The sequence below is a fragment of the Dendropsophus ebraccatus genome, chromosome 4 (assembly GCF_027789765.1).
Source record: "Dendropsophus ebraccatus isolate aDenEbr1 chromosome 4, aDenEbr1.pat, whole genome shotgun sequence".
NCBI classification, from domain to species: Eukaryota; Metazoa; Chordata; class Amphibia; order Anura; family Hylidae; genus Dendropsophus; species Dendropsophus ebraccatus.
This window is the reverse complement of record NC_091457.1, coordinates 128586477-128606639: the sequence shown is the minus strand read 5'-3', so window position 1 is coordinate 128606639 and position 20163 is coordinate 128586477. Positions and strand designations below refer to the sequence as shown.

The 20163-nt window shown below is 42.4% G+C and overlaps 1 protein-coding gene across 1 annotated transcript in view; it reads right to left on the bottom strand.

Moving 5' to 3' along the window:
- ARHGEF3 (Rho guanine nucleotide exchange factor 3) overlaps window positions 1–19852 on the bottom strand; it is a 220109-nt gene extending 200257 nt beyond the window's left edge. Inside the window, exon 1 of the mRNA XM_069967001.1 lies at window positions 19659–19852. Coding sequence (XP_069823102.1) covers window positions 19659–19696 — 38 coding nt within the window. The 5' untranslated portion in view covers window positions 19697–19852. The remainder of the gene's footprint in view (window positions 1–19658) is intronic.
- Between the last annotated feature and the right edge of the window lie 311 nt (window positions 19853–20163).

Below are 20163 nucleotides of genomic sequence, written 5' to 3'. Positions count from 1 at the left end.
ATGACGCTGATGGGTGATAAATGTCACACTAATAATCACAATGTGGGAGGACCAGACTTACAACCTTGTGTTGATTATTATCTTGCATACTTTAATAACAGAATGTCCCAGCTCATCTATCACCATCTCATCCACTTATCAATACATCTTCTGATTCCAAGTGAAACCTCACCACAAAGCTGCCTTCATGGATTATATGGCTGGTCTCCAGTCTACCTACATCCTCTAATAATATAGTATGCATTTGCCTTACTTCCAACTAGGCATGGTATCTAATGTACACATCTATCAGTCTATAGTACAGAACCCTCCTACCAATCTGACATTCCATCCCGTGGATAAGGGTTGGGTAATTTAACTTGGAATACACCTTAAGATACATTAAGAGTAAAACTATCTGATTTACTGGTATCATATAGTAGTTATCGGACATTGATACATTGGATGGATACGTCTCTATCCGTATAGCAAATAAACCCTGATGTCTAGAATCAATCAGAATCCAAAGTGACACTCTTGTCTTCCATTTGGTAATGGGGATCATTTATTGTTAAAGACTCACTAAAAACCCCAAATTTGGTGCATGGTGCTTATTTGGCCAGATATTAGCTGAGGGTCAACATGGAAAAATGAAACGCAATACCCACAGGACGTTTTTTGCTCTGACTTTCTTTCAGGACAGATTGATATTTTTCAGTGCACTTGCAGTTGTTTTTTTTTTTTTTTTTTTTTTAAATCACAGCATTTTTGCACAGAAACATTTTTTTCCCCCATAGAGTTTGTTTTGCATGTTTTATGACGTTTTGTCAGCTCAAAAGAACATGTGCAAAAGCTGTGTCTGAGGGAAGCCTCATGGCGAGAGATCTGGAGGTGCAGGTGGTGAGCAGACAGTGAGAAAATAATCTCTTTCCATCGTTTTTCATATATTTAGTTCTATTCTAAAAAAAAAAAAGTTACAAAAAACAACCTACATAAAACCATTGTATTTAGTGGAGCATCATGAGTGACGTGTCCAAGTCCAATGTTACAGCAAGGACTGTAGGACCGTGCAATGAGCAGATATAAACGCTAAAATCTCATCTAAATCCAAGGTTATATTTTCAGTAAAGAACCATATTGCGGAGTTGGAATTCCAAGTGATTTCTGAATAACTAATAATTAAGGTCTTCAGTCTGGAGCTTTGATGTTGAGAAGAAAAAGCTTCTAGCCCTGTTAGATTGGGTTTGTGTTCTGCCAGCTGCAAGAATAATGTCAAATAAGAACAAAGCAAATAAAAGGAAATAAAATATTTAATTGTTCAAAATGTACCAGAACCATGAATTTCAGGACGGACTTCTCACAGAATACTGTAATGCAGTAAATGCTTCATGTAATTCTGTTAACAACAGAACATTATGACTTGACCTGAGCTGCTAAAGAGCAGAAAACTTGGGAGAAGGATGCTGACAGGCGCTGTTGTATAAATCTAGCAGGAAATAAGTTCCAGACCTCATGCCCCATCCTAAAATGTGATTTGGTAGGAAGGCCTGAACCCTCTATATAAGGGACCATATCTCTCACAATAAAATATCATCACTGTTCACAGAAATGCATTGAGAGGAAGGCCAAATTGCTGTATTCAAGCTAGTCACTAGCAGCTTTTTTTTTATTTGCTACATGTAGGCTGGTATGTATATATATATTTTTTTTTTCCTTTTCTTTTCTTCACAGAGGAACTATCATGGCACTTGTTCTCAGCTTTCCGATTAAAGACCATCTGAAACGAAGGGACAAATCACTCCCTAAAATACTTATGCCCTTTCATTTTAATTATTGTGGGGGTCTTAGCAGCCAGACCCCAACCGATCACAGTTTTAGGCTGGGTTCACACTACGTAAATTTCAGTCAGTATTGTGGTCCTCATATTGCAACCAAAACCAGGAGTGGATTAAAAACACAGAAAGGCTCCGTCCACACAATGTTGAAATTGAGTGGATGGCCGCCATATAACAGTAAATAACGGCCATTATTTCAATATAACAGCCGTTGTTTTAAAATAACAGCAAATATTTGCCATTAAATGGCGGCCATCCACTTAATTTCAGCATTGTGTGAACAGAGCCTTTCTTTGTTTTCAATCCACTCCTGGTTTTGGTTGCAATATGAGGACCACAATACTGACTGAAATATACGTAGTGTGAACCCAGCCTTAGACATTCCAGAAGTTGCATAAAAGTTTAAGGTACCCTTTAAGATTACCAGGTAATTTAAAAGGGATCTGACTTCTGGGACACACACCAAAACTGAAAATGAAGAGCTTCAGCACTCGTGTGGAACTGGTGTGGACGCAGGACTTCAGCCATCTATAACTGCAGTTTCCTGCACAGCACATGGTTAAGGCGCTGCTGTGCAGGGAAAATGGTGGAAGGTGTTCTCCTACAGCACACTCCACTTAAAGGGCCAGTTCACACTGAGCAAAAAAAGGCAGAAATCCTGCTCAGTGCCCTGCAGTGCCTGAATGGATGGGCGTGCACGCCTCTGCTCCCGCCGTTCTCCACTTAAAGAATTGACATGTTAATTGAGAGGTAGTGGAGGCGCGTGCCCTCCCATTCAGACACTGCAGGACGTTGAGCACAGCAGCATTCCACAACAGAGAGCTCCGCTGCGGAATTCCGCCATTTTTGCTCAATGTGAGCAATGTATGCCTCCTCTCTCCTCCACCCCTTCTTGCCTTGATTTATTGACATACAGAGCTAATATTTTAGCACTGAACTATAAGTTTCAAACAGTCAAAGCAGGGAGGGGGGGGGCAGGAAGCATGCATCCTGAGGCTCAGCAAAGCCTCCTTGACCCTTCAGCTCTAAACATGATCTAAAGTTGACAGAGGAATTTTAAATTATAGGCCCAAGCAGAAAACTAGGCTACTATATGTAGAATGTTTGCACTAGTTAAATAGAGGTTAAAAAAAAAAAAAATCTCCACTGAATTTCTTTTATATTATGGAAAGTCCATTTTATTTAGGATCCATTAAGATATTTGGAGAGAGAGAAAAAATCTCCACTATATCAGTCATGGCTCCAATCTGAACAGCAGCCAAGATGCTATTATGAGCACAGTGATCTGAGGCCATACCACCTGCAGTGCTCTTATTCCTACAGTAAGTGACAAGTCATTTAGGACTGAACTTTCTTTGGTTTTAGCCGACTTTTTATTTATAAATTGGGGTGTGTCGGGCGTGGATAGCGGGTCACCCTAATACATCATATATTAACCTAGAATAGTACAAGCAATGCTTCTTTGATTAGATTGGCAGGAAGCTTGCAATGAGTGATGCTGTGCCAGGGCAGGGATCAGGTGCCGCCTAAATCACAGAATAGCAAGTACTTAACTAATGCTAATGAATTCAGTCAGCAGAACAGGGGAGAGCTATTCCAGGAGGTGCACTCATAAGCAGTTACACACAGCTGAGATTTATGCATCTACGGCCATTTTCTATACAGACATATGTTTCCTTGTGAGATCAGATTACAATGAAAGGAATTGGGGGAAATTTATCAAACATGGTGTAAAGTAGATTTGTCTTAGTTGCCCCAGCAACCAATCAGAGTCCACCTTTCATTTTCCAAAGAATCTGTAAGGAATGAAAAGTGGAATTTGATCGGTTGCTAGGGGCAACTGTAACAATTCTACTTTACACCAGTTTGATGAACCTCCCCCATGTTCCCACAAGGGCACTTTAGCTCGAAATGACATCTATCGATAATGACGGCCACAAATATTGAGCATGATCATAAATTGGGGCCATCATTATCAATAGGGCTAAAGTCCCGTACACTAAATTCTGTATGTAACAAATTCAGCATAATGTTGTTATTACAGTTTGGAAATCCGATCGTTCGGCATTTGAATACCAGTGACTGAAGAAGTTGGATGCAACCCCAGGGATTCCTGGAAGCCATAGCCTGTATCCATTTCCTGGACTCTCTAGGGCTGCATCCAACGGTATTCAAATGCCGAACGATTGGGATTGGACTTGAATATGCTCGCTCATCTCTAATAGCTACTCATCCCACTGAAGTGAATGGGACCAGCTGCAGTATGGAGCTGTGCCTGCTAGGAAGTGAAAAGGCTATAGGACTGGCATAAACACAGCAGCTCCTTGAATCAGATGATTTAGGGGTGCTGGAAACAGAACCCCAACTGATTGGATATGAATGACTACACCATGAAAAAAAAAATTCCTGAAAAAATCCGTGGGGTAGTTTAAAGAAAAAAAATGCTGTTTGGTTACAATGTTTTTGTTAAATGGAAAATGAGAAAAGAATGAATTTTTTTTTTTTTTTTTTTTTTTAAAAAGCTATTCTGATGCAATTTTTGCTAGGGATGCATCAAATGTATAGGAAAAGTAGATTCTTTCCTGTATACTTTCTGTTATTCGGTCTTAATTAAAAAAACATAGTTTTAGCATAGGGCTCACTCTCCGTAGGGCGAGAGCACCCATTTTAGGGTATCTCTAAACCAAGAAGAGTTCTATGTTTGTTTGTTTTTTAAATAATAATAATAGAATATAATAAAATATTATTGTAGTATGTAAAGTGGTACAATGATGGTTTAACATGCTGGCTAACAGACTGCGGCTTTTCTTAGCGATATTTCTTAGCGATCTCGCATGATCACGGCCATCTTCTATAAAGAGCAGGGTGAATATAAAATCAAGTTTACATGTTCACCAAAAAAAGAAAAGAAAAACGCACGCTGGCCTTTGTTGCTATCTAAATACCAACTATGTCATACTGTCATCTAACATCATTGCAAAGAGCATTTACCATACATTAAAAAAAAAAATTCTCAATCTACGACCGCCTAAAGAAAACTTTCCAGGTTTACAATAATATTTACAGAGGAAATCCCGGGACAAGAAAGAGTCCAGGAGCGAATGAGCACCATGCAGTGTTATTGCCTCCATAGCCTGACAGTACCCAGCGACAGCTCATAAATCCAAAGTCCTGTGTCTATGAGCAGCTGGCCTTATATAGCAAGTGTAATGTATAATCACACTGCCATTGCTTTACCTCATGTATAAAATATGTAAGGGAGAACGATTTAAAGAGAATTTACGGCTAAAATATCTACAATAAATAAAAATAATAATAATAATAATTAATAAACAAATAAATGGTAGTCCTTGAATTCACTACATCTGTCAAGTTGCTAAAATTTCATCTAGCGGCTATGTTCACACACAGTGTTATGCAAATGACGGCCTTTCAAAAAAACAGCCACCAAATTGCCAAAAAAAAAAAAAAAGGCATTCTGTGAACACAGCAGTCCTGGAAACACCAGCATGGGAGACCCCAGTGATGAAAAGGTTAACAAGACATAAAAGTAATTGTGACTTTTACATTGCTATTTCCAAAAACAATTGCTCAAAACTCACTTTACTAGTTTAACCTGATTGCCCTTATTCACCACATACACAGATAAGCTGTCACAATAAAATCCCTGACAATGGGTGGGATATACTAGGTGCAAGAAAACAGTCAGGCCTTGAAGTTGATGTATTGGAAGACGTAAAAATGGACAATGAAAGGATCTGAGCAACTGTGACAGCAGACAATTTGTGATAGCCAGACGATTGGGTCGGAGTTCCTCCATAATTACAGGTCTGGTGGTGGTGGTCCCTGTATGCAGTGGTTAGTATGGTCCAAGGACAACCAGTTAATGTATGGTTTTTACCTCAAACTCATACAGTCAAGACACTTGGTAATCAGCAGCACTTGGAGCCATAGGGCCAGAACTGGCTTCCCCGTAGATGCAGATTTCACCCAGGCCGCGGATCCCCATTGGCCCAAACGTATCAGATTAAAAAGGTAACTTTTATTCCTCTATTAAAACAACGCAGTGACGTTTTGACTCTTTTGGGTTTGAAAAGACTTGAAACATTGAGTTGAAATGTTACTGCATTGTTTTAACGGAGGAATAAAAGTTACGTTTTTACCTACACCAAACACTGTCATCCACTGCAATCGACAATAACGGTCGGACTTTTCACGAATAGATACGTTGCCTTGTGCTCTATGGGATCCCGGCCGGAGTGTATGGTATACTCGCGGCGCCGTAGAAAAATGACATGTCCTGTCAGTTCCCACAATAGAGCGAGCGGCTCCAGTCGTACGCTCTAATTCGTGTTGTGGGAAACTCTGCGGCCTGAAAGATCATCTGGCCGGTACTGCAGTACTGGCTGGGATGATCTCTTCAGAGACCGGCTGTTCCGTGACCCGGCCGGGTCACGGAACGGCCGTTCTCTTACAGCATGTGGACATGGCCTTATGGTCTTACTGCTGCCCATGTGCTCTGTATCTGTTTGTCGGCCTGTCTTTTTGTTTAGTACTTGGGATTGGAAAGTGAATTATTTTCTATCGGAAAGTTTCCCAGGTGGAGTTATGGGTATTGATTTCCCGGGTCCTGGTGTTCTCTGCTTGTTTTCCTTTACATAGACTTGTCCTGTTTCTTTTCTACCCTCCATCTGTTTGTACTCATTTAAGCCATCCAGTCATGTATTCAAGCCATCCAGCTTACTACTAGCAAGTTTTGTAGTGTTGCTTCTGAAGTTGATACTTGTTGTACTGTATGATCTACTGCTGCCTGGTCCCTTTATTCTGCCATAACATAAGTCCTGGGTGCATCAGAGTACTGGGGGCAGTTGTTAGGGCCCAGGAAAGATGACTGCTAAAGGGGAAGCCTGAATCTGCAGCTAGCAACCCATCAGTGTTCTTACATGGTCCTCAATATTAAGCTGTGACCTGACTGACTGACTGACTGACTGACTGAGCAAGTGAGAGAATAGTTTGACTGGTCTCCAGCTAAGGCTATTGTCACACTGCTGTTCATGGCTCCTTTTTTGCCTCTGTTGGCACTTTAAATACATTTAAATGGAAGACTAATACAGCTTCCAGTGCAATAGGACCAAAACCTGACAAACCCCACTGGAAGTCAATGGCACCAATTGGGCACAAGTTGAATGATTAATTGAGATTAATGCAATGATAAAGAGCAAGTTGTTAAAGATGTGAACAGAGCTTAAAGGGGAACTCAAGCCAAATAAACTTTCTTTCAAATCAATTGGTGTCAGAAAGTTATCCAGATTTGTAAAGTACTTCTATTAAAAAAAACGCCAGTCTTCTAGTACTTATCAGCTGCTGTTGATCCTGCAGGAAGTGGTATATTTCCAGTCTTACAGAGTGTTCTCTGCTGCCACCTCTGTCCATGTCAGGAACTGTCCAGAGTAGTAGCAAATTCCAATAGAAAACTTCTTCTGCTCTGGACAATTCCTGTCATGGACAGAGGTGGCAGCAGAGAGCACTGTGTCAGACTGGAAAGAGTACACAACTTTCTGCAGGACATACAGCAGCTGATAAGTTTTTCTGATATCCTTATGTCCTATGAGGGCATACTGACAGGGGATGACCAAAAAGAACAAAACCTTTAAGAAATGCCCTCTTCACTTTATTTATTCTGCTAAGAAAAGAATCCAGCTGTCCTCCAAAACCCAAAATCGCTATTGCTTGTGTTATATAAGCCCGGCAGCAAAACATGATAGCCATAAACATACCCTGTCCTTGTTTAACAAGGAACCACAAAGCAAAAAAAATCTGCATTTCTCAAATGACCAGAGAGCCGCATTCTTCAAGAGAAACCTTCATTAAAGTCGCTCAGTGGTTTATCCCAAAGTAATAAATTGAGCTGGAAGAAGAATCTTCTGCCGCTGCAGTAATAGGATACTATCTTATTTCAATCAGAACGATCACAGAAGGATTTAAATACCTCCTTCATGGGGACGGAGCCAGATTCAACATAGTCTTAGGATTAACCAGAGAACACGTCTGATTAGCTCTGATACATAGATACATTTGTGGAGGCCGGAACCGGACATGGCTATATATATATATATATATATATATATATATATATATATATATATATATATATATATATATATATATATATATATATATATATAGGCACCTCATTACTACTGCTGTGTATCCTAACTATATACTCGGTTTCCCCAACTTGTAGCGCTGCAGCAGTTGCAAACCTATAACTAGGGATAGTCCAAACCGAGTTCGGTTCGGGTTCATACGAACCCGAACCCTCGGTAATGATTCCTGCTGTCTGCCCGCGGGAGGACCGCCTGGAAAACTGGGATACAGCCATAGCCATAGGCTGTATCCCAGTTTTCCAGGCGTTCCTCCCGCTGTATCCGCCCGCTCCACAGAGCGGGCAGATAGCGGGAATCTGCTGCCGAGCGTTCGGATTCATACGAACCCGAACCTCGCCAGGTTCGGACCATCCCTACCTATAACCTCTCCTCAAGGTCTGACGGACGCAGGATGTAGTTCCCTGTGAAAACAAACACCTAGGGGGGAGATTTATCAAACTGGTGTAAAGTGAAACTGGCTCAGTTGCCCCTAGCAACCAATCAGATTCCACCTTTCATTTTCCAAAGCGTCTGTGAGAAATAAAGAGTGGAATCTGATTGGTTGCTAGGGGCAACTGAGCCAGTTTCACTTTACACCATATTTAATTAATCTCCCCACTATTGTCGAAGTATAAATTGTATAAAAATTTTAAATTTAGGGAGTTTTTTTTGGCAAACAAAAATGTTTAAATTGGGCACTGTCATTTCCAAAAATGTTGTCATAGGGACATATGAAATGTTTTGATCATTCAGGATCTGAGTGTTCAGACCTCAACTGATCAGGAGAATTCTCCCACCACTGTACTGACTCTTTGCTCTGACCAGTGGGGGGCACATATGAAAAAGTTAAACTATTTACTTAAAGGGGAACTATTAGCAGGTTAGAGGAATCTAACAATGTGCACAGGGTGCCTATGAGGAAGTATGTGGATTCAACTACTAACTGCACGGGAAAGGCAAAGACATGCCTTCCTCCTGGGCACCCCATGCGCATTGGGGGGCTATCAGCAGTTAGATTAGTCTAACCTACTAATACCCATCCCCTTAAAGGGGAACTATTATAAGTGAGTTTTATGTGTTTGTTCCTTCTGTAATCACTCCTGTAACTGGGTAGAACAATGTAGCAAACCATTCTGCCCACCTGGGTCAATAGAGACCCTAATGTAACTATCCTAGGGCCCCCTATTCTGTTCACATCTCCTCTGTATCTGGAGTTTAGTCCTTGTTATAAAATAGCATTTGCCTCTCCCATCACAGCTGATTCCTGCACTGAGCCAGCTGGCAGGAACATGCCCAGCTTCACCGCCTTACCCAGCAACCACATCAAGACACGCAATGCTTCCCTGCAAGTGTGCTCTTAAATTATAATGTCACTTGACACCATCAAAATCTGTACCCATCATTCTGTCGTGTCATCAGGAACCAGACTGTACATTACAGAACATTATGTAATCGTAGATTATCATCAACAAATATTTCTGGATGACAAAACTAAACTTGTATCCTTTGAAATCCTTACACGTGTAATACCATACACGTGTATCACCTACCCAGAGTGTAAGTGATAAATGTTAGATAGTGGGAATCTGGCTGCTCTGCTGTCAGATCCCATCAACCTAATACTTGTCACTGATGGTTAAAGGGGTGCTGTCCATAAGATGGCCGACATGGAGAAGCATGTGACCATGCCCTGCCCCCCAGTGTGCATCACTGAGCCTATATATGCCTACGAAGGAGACTGGGGGATGGGGCATGGTCACATGCTGCTCCATGTCGGCCATCTTATAGACAGACTCACCACAGAGCAGGGCAGCACAGCCTGGAGGAGGGGAGTCTGATTTAAAGTGTCCATGTCGTTATAACTTTCAAAATCTAAATCAATATCAGTAAATGTGAAATAAAGCAAGTTTGCAATATAAATTTTTTTGTTGTTGTTGTTCTGCTGTAAAACAAAGTTATACTTACCAGAAATCCAGGTCCAGTCAACTGAAGGCAGATTTTCTGACTTGTGCTGGTTGAAAAAAAAAAACAGACTAAACACAGGAATTCCGGCCAGTGCAGAGAGTCACGGCTCAATATGTCCATCAGTCACATGACTGTCTACTCTCTGTGAGCGCTCAGATGGCCTGGGATAAACAGGACTTACTGTTTTCTGACTGTTTCCTGTTTTTCGAGAAAAAAATAAAAAAAGAGTCAGAAAACAGGTGCCGTTGTTTTCCATAACTAAAAAAATATATAAAAAATATGAATGTAAATTGCAAACTTGCTTTATGTCACATCTACTGTTGATTTAGATTTTGAAAGTTATAATGACAGGGACACTTTAAGCTCTATAAGGTACACAGGGAGATGCTGTCAGTAAGTGCAGTGAGTACACTTACTAAGGCCATGTTCACACAATGTATGTTTTGTATAAATCACGGCCGTTGTTGCAAATTGCAACAACGGGCGTGATTTATACAAAACATACCTTGTATATGAATGAATGGAATCCCGTCCGGAGCATACACACATAGTATACATTCCGGCCAGGATTCCACTCTGGCTGCACGCTCTATTGTGTGCTGCGGTGAATTGGGATGCGGGCGCACACGGATGCGGCAAAATCCAAATTCACCAGAAATGAAGATCATCCAGTACCCGCCAGGATGATCTTTAGTAACACCAGCACCAGTGAAATCACTTTCACTTTGTGGCAATATTTATAAGAAAACGCATTAAGGCTATGTTCACACTGCGTATGAGTCCGGCTGCATTTCGTACGCTGCCGTACATGTGCGGCTGAAACTATGGGCGTGGGAAAAATCGGCATGCGGCCGGATGCGTACGCACCGCGAACATACGCCCGTAGTACAGTTGTGCTTCCCTAGCTTGTTTCGAAGCAATCTGAAACAGGTCATTTACTTGGAAATCTTCGCCCAGCCCCGTAAACCACACAGAACCTTTTGGATCGAAAAATCAAGTTAAATTTGGCTGAAATAAGTACTTCGTACGGGACCGCATGGAAATCCACGGCCGTGAGTTTCAACATTTCCGTCCTCAAACAATGGTCTTGTTCATTTTTCATGGCGCCGTATACGATCCGGCCGTAAGCTCATACGTAGTGTGCATTGTGTGGCCGGATATCGTATACTTTCAAGCGAACGCATCAACCTCAAAACTACGTGCGTATATTTGCGATTCGCACTACGGCAGGACTCATACGCAGTGTGAACATAGCCTGAAACTGCATGTGATGTCAACTAATACAAACCCACTTATGAGTCTAAGCACTTTACCAGGTGGACAGTAAGCTGATTAAGTGTATGTTCACACGTACTGGATCCTCAGCTTATTTTATTCTGCGGATCCGCAGCGGATCTGCAGCAGATTTCATCTAAATAACTGAACACAGCATCAAATCTGCAACATCAAATCTGCTGCGAATCTTGTATGTGTGAACGGACCCTAAGTGAACTGCACTAATAACACAGGGGTAATGTAGGGAACATTAGAAATCTATATCAGTAATAAAATAGGAATCATGATGGCTGAAAATCCACGTCTGTCACATCAGCTAAACAGGTATACACAAGAACATCTAAATTTTTCTTTATTAATAGCCTATTCTGCACTATATACACAGTAAAGCAGCTGAACAGCTCACCACTAATTCCAACATGAAGCCACCTGTATACGGATAGGCTGGGGCAGGCAGCACAAGTAGACCATATACAATTCCGGATATCCAGCAGCCCATGTATTTGGTTAAAAATTATCTTTTCTTAGCAAATCCTTATAAAAGTGAATGTCCAACATTGGGAAACCAGACAACTGAAATGTTTCACGTTACTACCCATGATTAAGGGTAACAACCTGGAAATGACCATTCACCTGGCCTTCTAACATATGATGTAAGTATACAGTATATGAAGATTTACCAATAAATGTTACGCTTTAAATGAAGACACCCCTTTCTTCCAACCTTTTTTGCCTCCGTGCCCCTAGACATCCTTTGTGGCTGCTTTTCTCATGTTTACTCCATGTTGACATCACATCCGGCTCGCAGGGGTCAGCCGCGCTTTGAAATCACAGTCAGCGTTTTAAATCCCGTGGTACATAGAGCCCATCCCCTACAAATGTATGTCTGTAGGCAGGGCTGGCCTTAGGGTTGATGGCGCCCTGTACGGAATTCCATCCCAAACACAGAATCTCAGAATAAACAGGACATGAGACCAGAATGTATACAGGGAGTGCGCACATATACTGTGAAGGGATGGCACCGCAAATCATTTTTATTACGCATATAAACCCATTTAAGGACACACTCTAAAGTTTCCCCATGCAGTATAATGCCTCCTTTAGTGCTTCAATTACAGTATTATGCCCATAAAGTGCCCCCACACAGTATAAACTGCCCCAATACATATATAATTACTTTATAACATTGTTGCCAATAAATATTACCACCATACAGTGATTACATATTGCCTCCATACTGGTACTGAACAGAAAGATATTACCAATTATACCACTACATAATGCTATCACACCATGACCCCCCCCCCCCCCCCCCACACACACACACACACATCTTAGTAAGGTATCCAATGTGCCCTATGTAGTAACAAGGTCACTATATAGTAGAGGCCCCTCTGGGCAGTCCCCATATGGCATCAGGCTTTTCTGAGCACCCTCTCTGCAGTCCCCCCCCCTCTCATGCAGCCCCTATATATTATCAGGTTCCTCCCTTTGCAGCTCTCATACAGTACCAGGCTCCCCCTTGTAATCCCCCATATGGTGTTCAGTTCCCCCATGCAGCCCCATATAGTATCAGATCCCTCTGCAGCCACCATTTAGTAATAGCCTCCTCCTGCAGCCCCCATTTAATATCCATCCCCCTGCAGACCCATATAGTATCACTCCCACCCTGAAGCCCCCATATGTTAGCAGTCCACCCCATGCCCATTTAATCAGTTCCTCCCCAAGACCCTATTTAATCAGTGCCAACCCCCTGCAGCCACCATTCTCACCCTCCTCAAGCCCCTATACAGTATCAGTCCCCCAATGCATCCCCCATTTAATATCGGTCCCCTTCGGCCTGCAGCCCCATATAGTATCAGCAGCCTCTTGTGCCTGCAGCCTTAAGAGCGACTGACAGCACAAGGAGCCAATGGCTTCTCGTGCTGTCAATCAGAGCACCCTGTCAAACAGTTTTTGCAAAAAAAAAAGTAGTACGCTTTTTCTAATCGTGGATAACCGTAAAGTGAACGTGACAAATTACAGAAAATCAAGAAATCACAGACGGGGCAGTAATGTCACCCATGCCGAGAACACAAGCTAAAAATAGTCACAGACAACAGACAACAAAAAAAAAACAAAAAACCTAAAAGTATAGACTGAGGACACAACATGGCTGCTTGCTGAGCGTACTGTTTTAACTCAATAGTCAGTCAGCACTTTCTCAACCATGGACACATCTTAAACCGTTTTCATACCATATTTCTCACACATGCGGCCCAGCCAAGCAAAGTCTCCAGTTTAAGGACGAAAAAAACGTATTTCTGTTTGGTAGGCGGAAGCCATGTATTCATGCGGTGGTGCAGCCAGACATGTGTTTCTAATCCAGGTTATTATTGAAGCAGGACACATGCCCAGTCATGCAAATGCACTGAATGGCGAGTATGTCTCATCGCTGTAGGAACGACACGGTTCTCACAAGTCCTGGGCTGCTGGGTAACTAGGAAATGGAAATGTTTATTTTTCTTACAGTTAATCTCTTAACCGTAGTGGCACGAATGGAGCGACATGACCCCAGGAGGAAAAGGGTATTATACATGCATGTCAGGACATTAAAGAGATTTCCGGCTAATGCACCTTTACGGCACGTCAGTCAGGCAGAGCTGAAAACTTTGATCAGTCAGGGGGATTGTACATTTGCCTTTTCCTGCTTGCCCCAATAATTTTAATAAAAAATGACTGCTGAAAACACAGCCCCCCCCTCCCATCTGCCATTTCTGCAGTGATGTCATGTCCTCCAGTGGTGATGGGCTGTGGTCGCGGCATCACTATGGACAACATGGAGCGACACATATTTCCAAACAAAATCACTTTTAAAGGAGCGGGTGAGTTTAGAAAACCCAATTCCAAATTAAAAGAGAGGGTCCTCCGTTTAGTATCATCATCTCTTGGTGGGTACACAGAGGGTCTCTCATTACGCAACTTGTTAATGTGCATAGGCATGTGCAATGCTTCATTTTTCCTGCAGTAGCACAGCAAGCAACAGGATCCAGGACAGACCACCTCCCTGAAACATTAAAGGAGAAGTCCGGCGAAAATATTTATTAAAGTATTGTATTCCCCCCAAAAGTTATACAAATCACCAATATACACTTATTAGGGGAAATACATATAACGTGCTTTTTTCCCTGCACTTACTACTGCATCAAGGCTTCACTTCCTGGATAAAATGGTGATGTTACTTCCTGGATAACATGGTGATGTCACGACCCGACTCCCAGAGCTGTGCGGGCTGTGGCTGCTGGAGAGGATGATGGCAGGGGGACAGGGCACTGGAGGGACACTGAGCATCCCTCTGCCATCATCCTCTCCAGCAGCCACAGCCCGCACAGCTCTGGAAGTCGGTCGTGACATCACCATTTTATCCAGGAAGTGAAGCCTTGATGCTTTATTAAGTGCAGGGAAAAAAGCACTTTATAAGAACGTCCTGTAATAAGTGTATATTGGCGATTTGTATAACTTTTGAAGGGAATACAATACATTAATAAATAATTTAGCTGGACTTCTCCTTTAATGTGCAGAGGCATGTGTAATTCTTTATTTTTTCTGCGATGGCACAGCAATCCACAGGATCCGGAACAGACCATCTCCCTGACACATTAAACACTGTGTTTTTCTGTGGGTAAGACTGGTGATCACATGACCCAGTTACAGTAATAACCGGCATGGATGGCATGGACGCCATAGGACTACAGTATGAGTAAGTCTGATATGGTAACACCAGGCACCAAACAGAGCAGTGTTATGGTACTTGATCACAGCATCAGTCCTATTTGCAAGGTTTAGTCGTACTGCACAACTGCAGAGGGAAAAAATATCACATGCATTTAAATGAAGCTTTTGCAGCAAGTGTAAATATGCCTTTTAATTCTTCTTACTGCTCTGCTCTCGTAAATGGTGTAGCGCTATGGTAGTGGTCACCAACCTGCTGCTCTCCATGTGTTGTAAAACTACAACTCTTATCATGACCAGACAGCCAGGTATTGAATTGCTCAGCATCAGGACTCATACTACCTGTGTTCTGCATGAAGCTGTAATCAGCCCTCTATAGATGTGCATGAACCCTATACTGTACCCTGTGTTATTCATATGACATATGTAAGCGTAAATCGTTTAACAAAAAAAAATAAAATAAACAATGGCATGCTTCATCCAAATTCATATGTACACACGGAGTAGGACGGCGCTTGTTACAGCGTCATACTAAAACGGTCATTCAGGTTCTACTGTGTGCATAAGCCCTGAAGTCTATTGAACTGGAAGTCACATGAATATATTAGATTTATCCATGATAAGAATACATTCCATTGACACTAGACTTACAGCTGACTTGTTAGGCCAAAGGCCTGCACCATATGACTGTATCAGCCACAGAAGTTTCCTTCGGCCTCCCTGCCCCCAGGCTTGTGCTTCTATGTATATAACAGGTACAAGCAGTCATGGAGCTCCAGCCATCGGCAGAGACATCTCGAGATATGGTTACAGTAGACTACTTACAACTTCTGTAAGAACTTTGTAATTACAGGGTTAGAAAGAGCAGCAATAGTCCGGAGAGACTGGGCCAAATACCCAGATCATCTGTCTATGGCTAAAAGAAAGTGGCCATACATGCTCCTCACTGCCTGACACCAGCTGTCACCCCTGACCCCTATCTGACACAATCACCTACTGTATGAGGACGGATTCACACAGGAACAGATACATTATGTGATTAGCAAACAAAACTTGTTACATTTTATGCTTTGCTTTTTATACAGTTACTTTACACAGCTCAGCCATATCATGGCCAGAAACGCATGCTGCAGGTGTTGTCCAGAAAATGAATGAAAGTCAGTAATTTAACCCAAATATAAGAAGAAACATTTAGCTTCTGCACAAAATAAGTCAACTGTGTAAAACTGGTTGCAGAATGATATTTAATGATATGGTAATAATATGTAACTGGAGACAGGGCTTCTGCAACCCTGCAGTTCCAGACATGGCCATTGATGGCAGCAGAAGGGCCACGTCACTCCTTCCTGCTGCCACTCAATATAACAAATATATATATCATAAATCTAGTCACTAAAATAGCCCTTTAATTTTATCTCAGAAAATCCACAGCAAATCTATCTAGTGTGCATGTATCCTTAGGCTATGTACACACATAGTATTTCCATCAGTCTTTTGGTCACACTTTTTCCAACCAAAATCAGGAAGGGAACTGACAGGGAAAAATAATAATGGAAATATTTGCATAGTTTCTGTGTTTTTAACCCATTCCTGGGTTTCTTTAAAAAAAAGGCTGATCAAAAGATTGATGGAAATACTGCGTGTGAACATAGCCTTAAAGCGCACCTATAACTTTAAGGCTATGTAGCCACTAGGTAAAAATAAGGGCAAACTTATTTTAATTTAGCGGGAACGTAACCTTAGGGTTCACACTGCATCTTTGCAATCCATTTTTTGCATAAAAACGGATGAAAATAACACATGCATTGGTTTTTTTAACGTACACAAAAACGCAGTTGACCTAATTTTTGTGTCCGTTAAAAAAATTAATTTTGATCCCTTTTCTTTTTTTATAAAGGAAGTCAATAGAAAAACTGATCAAAATGAATGCACACAAATGCATCCGGGTTTTTTTTGTTTCCTCCTTTTATTTTTGAAAAAAAAAAAAAAAAGATGAAAACAAATGGATTGCAAAAACGCAGTGTGAACCCAGCCTTAGTGAGATGTCAGAAGTTTTTATCAGTGGTGGTCTAGGTGCTGAGACTCCCACTTGCAGAAGCGCTCGGCTAAGCACTGGGCCCTGTCTGCTGTTCAGCTTTCTTTGGAAACCTAAACCTGTGGTGTAAAGAAAGTTTATGCATTCACTTTCATAAAAAAAAATTCTGTGGAAGAATATTTGCATAATGTGGCATATGCCTGCACATGCCATATACCGCCAGAGGAACATGGAAGTAAATATATGGGCCAAGAGCACCCTCCTATACTGACAGATTATATAAAACATAGCTGCATGAGTTTGTGTGTGGTATTGCAGCTCAGGTCCATTGAAGTGAACAGAGCCAAGTTGCATGACCAAACATAACCTGCAGAAAGGGGTGGCGCTGTTCTTCTAATATCCCCTTTAATGAGAAGACCCAATTATACCTGAACAAAGTGAAAACGGGAGTAAAATAGACAGCTGGTCCCATCACAGTAATCCATAAGAAGATGTTCTGGACAATCACTAGTCATAGGGATCTAGAGTTCAGTGTCAATAAATAATATTAAGATCCTCTATAGATGTATTAATAAATACACAGATATTTTGACAACAGACCAGATCCAAGTGACGGCTCAGGTACATCACACCCCATGCACACACAGCAGGATACAGACATCGTTCTCAGCATCCCTGTAGTCACACAGGAGCGGTGCTGATGCAATGTGTCCCCTGCTCTTCCTGATCACACAGTACAGCTGGATCCTATGAATAGCTCAGGCCCCTTGGTGCCTGATCTTCCCTGGTGTGTATAATATATAAATATAGTTTAGGAAATGACTGTAATTTAACATTCAACCTAACAATGTAATGATTGGTAGAATCGACTTAAAGGGGGGTTCCCAGCCCCTTGGGAATGATCTCCTATCTAGTAGACAGACACAGGTTCAACACTCGACACCCCACTAGTAAGGTGTTTAAAGGGGCTGCAGCATTTCCTTGATTGTTTATCAGTCACAGCGCCGTACCTTTAGTAGTGGTTATGCCTGGTATTACAATTTGCTAAAGCCTTGTCACATTCAAGTGTACATGGGACTGAGATGTAACGCCAGATACATCCACCACTACTACAGGTATAAATCTCTGATATGTGTAAACAATGAAGAGAAAGCAGTGTTCATGGATGACACATCCCCTTCAAGCAGCTGATCAAATCCCCATTATTTTTGGCCTATTTTAAGGCCAAACCATCAATTTTAAATAACTTTCTAAACAAGGGGTAGGGAACCTTGGCCCTCCAGCTGTTGCAAAACTACAACTCCCATCATTACTGGACAGCCAAAGCTTTAGCTTTGGCTGTCCAGGCATGATGGGAGTTGTAGTTTTGCAACAGGTGGAGAGCCAGGCTTACCTACCCCCGTTATAACCCTTTTAAATGTTCTTACTCCTTTTTTTATGCGTTATTACTATCAAATTGATAACCAAGTACATGAACCACTAGGGTCCTTGGGACACTGAATTCTCTTTGGATAGAGAGGATCAAGTGGCGGAACAGAGGCAGCAGCTGTCACGTGCACATAGCTCACCATAGTCCAGTTGTTCGGCGTGTGGCACACTTATATTCATGTTACACCGCTCTACAACATATAGGGTTATGCCCTTTTGCCCCCGGAGCTCACTATAGGACACATGCCTTAAAGTATGACAAGTGTTCTGTTCCCCATGGGTGGAATTTATTCTAGTACATGTGGATGGAGTTTTTTGAATGACTATAAGGTGTTGCAGATGCAGAATCCGCACCAGCCGCTGTATGTCCTGCAGGAAGTGTTGTTTTTTTTTCAGTCTGACATCTCTGGCTGAGACAGTCTCCGTTTGCTATGAATCCCCATAGAAAACCTCTCCTGCTCTGGCCAGAGATGTCAGCAGAGAGCACTGTGTCAGACTGAAAATAAAACAACACATCCTGCAGGACATCCAGCAGCTAATAAGTATGGGAAGATTTGAGATTTTTTAATAGAAGTAAATTACAAATGTATAGAACTTTCTGACACAAGTTGAATTGAAAGAAAAAGATTTTCGCTGGACAACCCCTTTAACAGTTATAAAGTAGCCATGGCCGCTGACTGGCTGAGCGGAGCGCACGTGTCATGACCCCGGTCCGGCCCAGACCAGGAATGGGCTGGGGAGGGACGGTCCCCTCATCCTGGTAACTGTTCAGGGTCCTGACTCACAGATCTCCAACAATGAAAACTTATGACAGCTACTACACCTCCCATCATACCCTGACAGCTGATGATGGGAGTCGTAGTTCTGAAACAGCTGGAGAGCTAGACTGATGATGATGATGGGTCTCCACATCTGGGGGTCACTGTCACTTGTTCCCCAATCACATGATACAGAAGATGCCGCACACTATGATGGCACCTGATGTGTACACTGGAGAGGTAAAAGATGGCATCATGCCCTGGTAAATACCCTGCATTATGTATGATCAGACCATTAACTATTCATAAAGAATGTGGCACAAATTCTTCCTAAGTAAATGTTACAGCACATGATGTATGTGGCAGCAGGTACACTATATATATATATATATATATATATATATATATATATATACACACACACAGCTGGCCAGACAACCTGTAGCTGCTGAGACTACAACCCCCATCATGCAGTTCGGGCAGGTTAGGGCACCGCTGGCAGGTTACACGGTGACCTCCTCCTCACCTCTCCGCTGGACCGTTCAGGTTTCCCCCGTGATGCATGAGAGCAGTGCCGGTGTCCGGCTCGTGAGGCGGCTCCTCCGTGGTGCCAGGCTGGGGGGCGGCCGGGGTCAGTGTCCGGGATATCACACAGCTCAGCGCGGAGATGGAGCGGCCGGAACGCACCGAGAGCCCAAACTCTGCCCACAGTTTGAACGGTAAACCCCGCCCCCTCCCTCCTCCAGCCGGAGCTGTCACTGAGGCCACGCCCACACTCAGCGGCGTAGATAGAGGGATAGAGGGACTCAGGGATAGAGCAGACACGGCCATAGATAGCGGTCCATATACTAGTCACAGTGGTGAGAGAACTGCACATCTCCATCCATGGCCTATGCATCTGCCGTCCGGATATGTGCTCCGGGCGCTTAAAGAAGAAGGTAGATAGGTCCCCGTAAGTAAGTATGCCATTCACCCCTATTAGGTAGATGGGAACCCCTGGTAGGTACACAGGTATTATAGTAGGTAGGTAA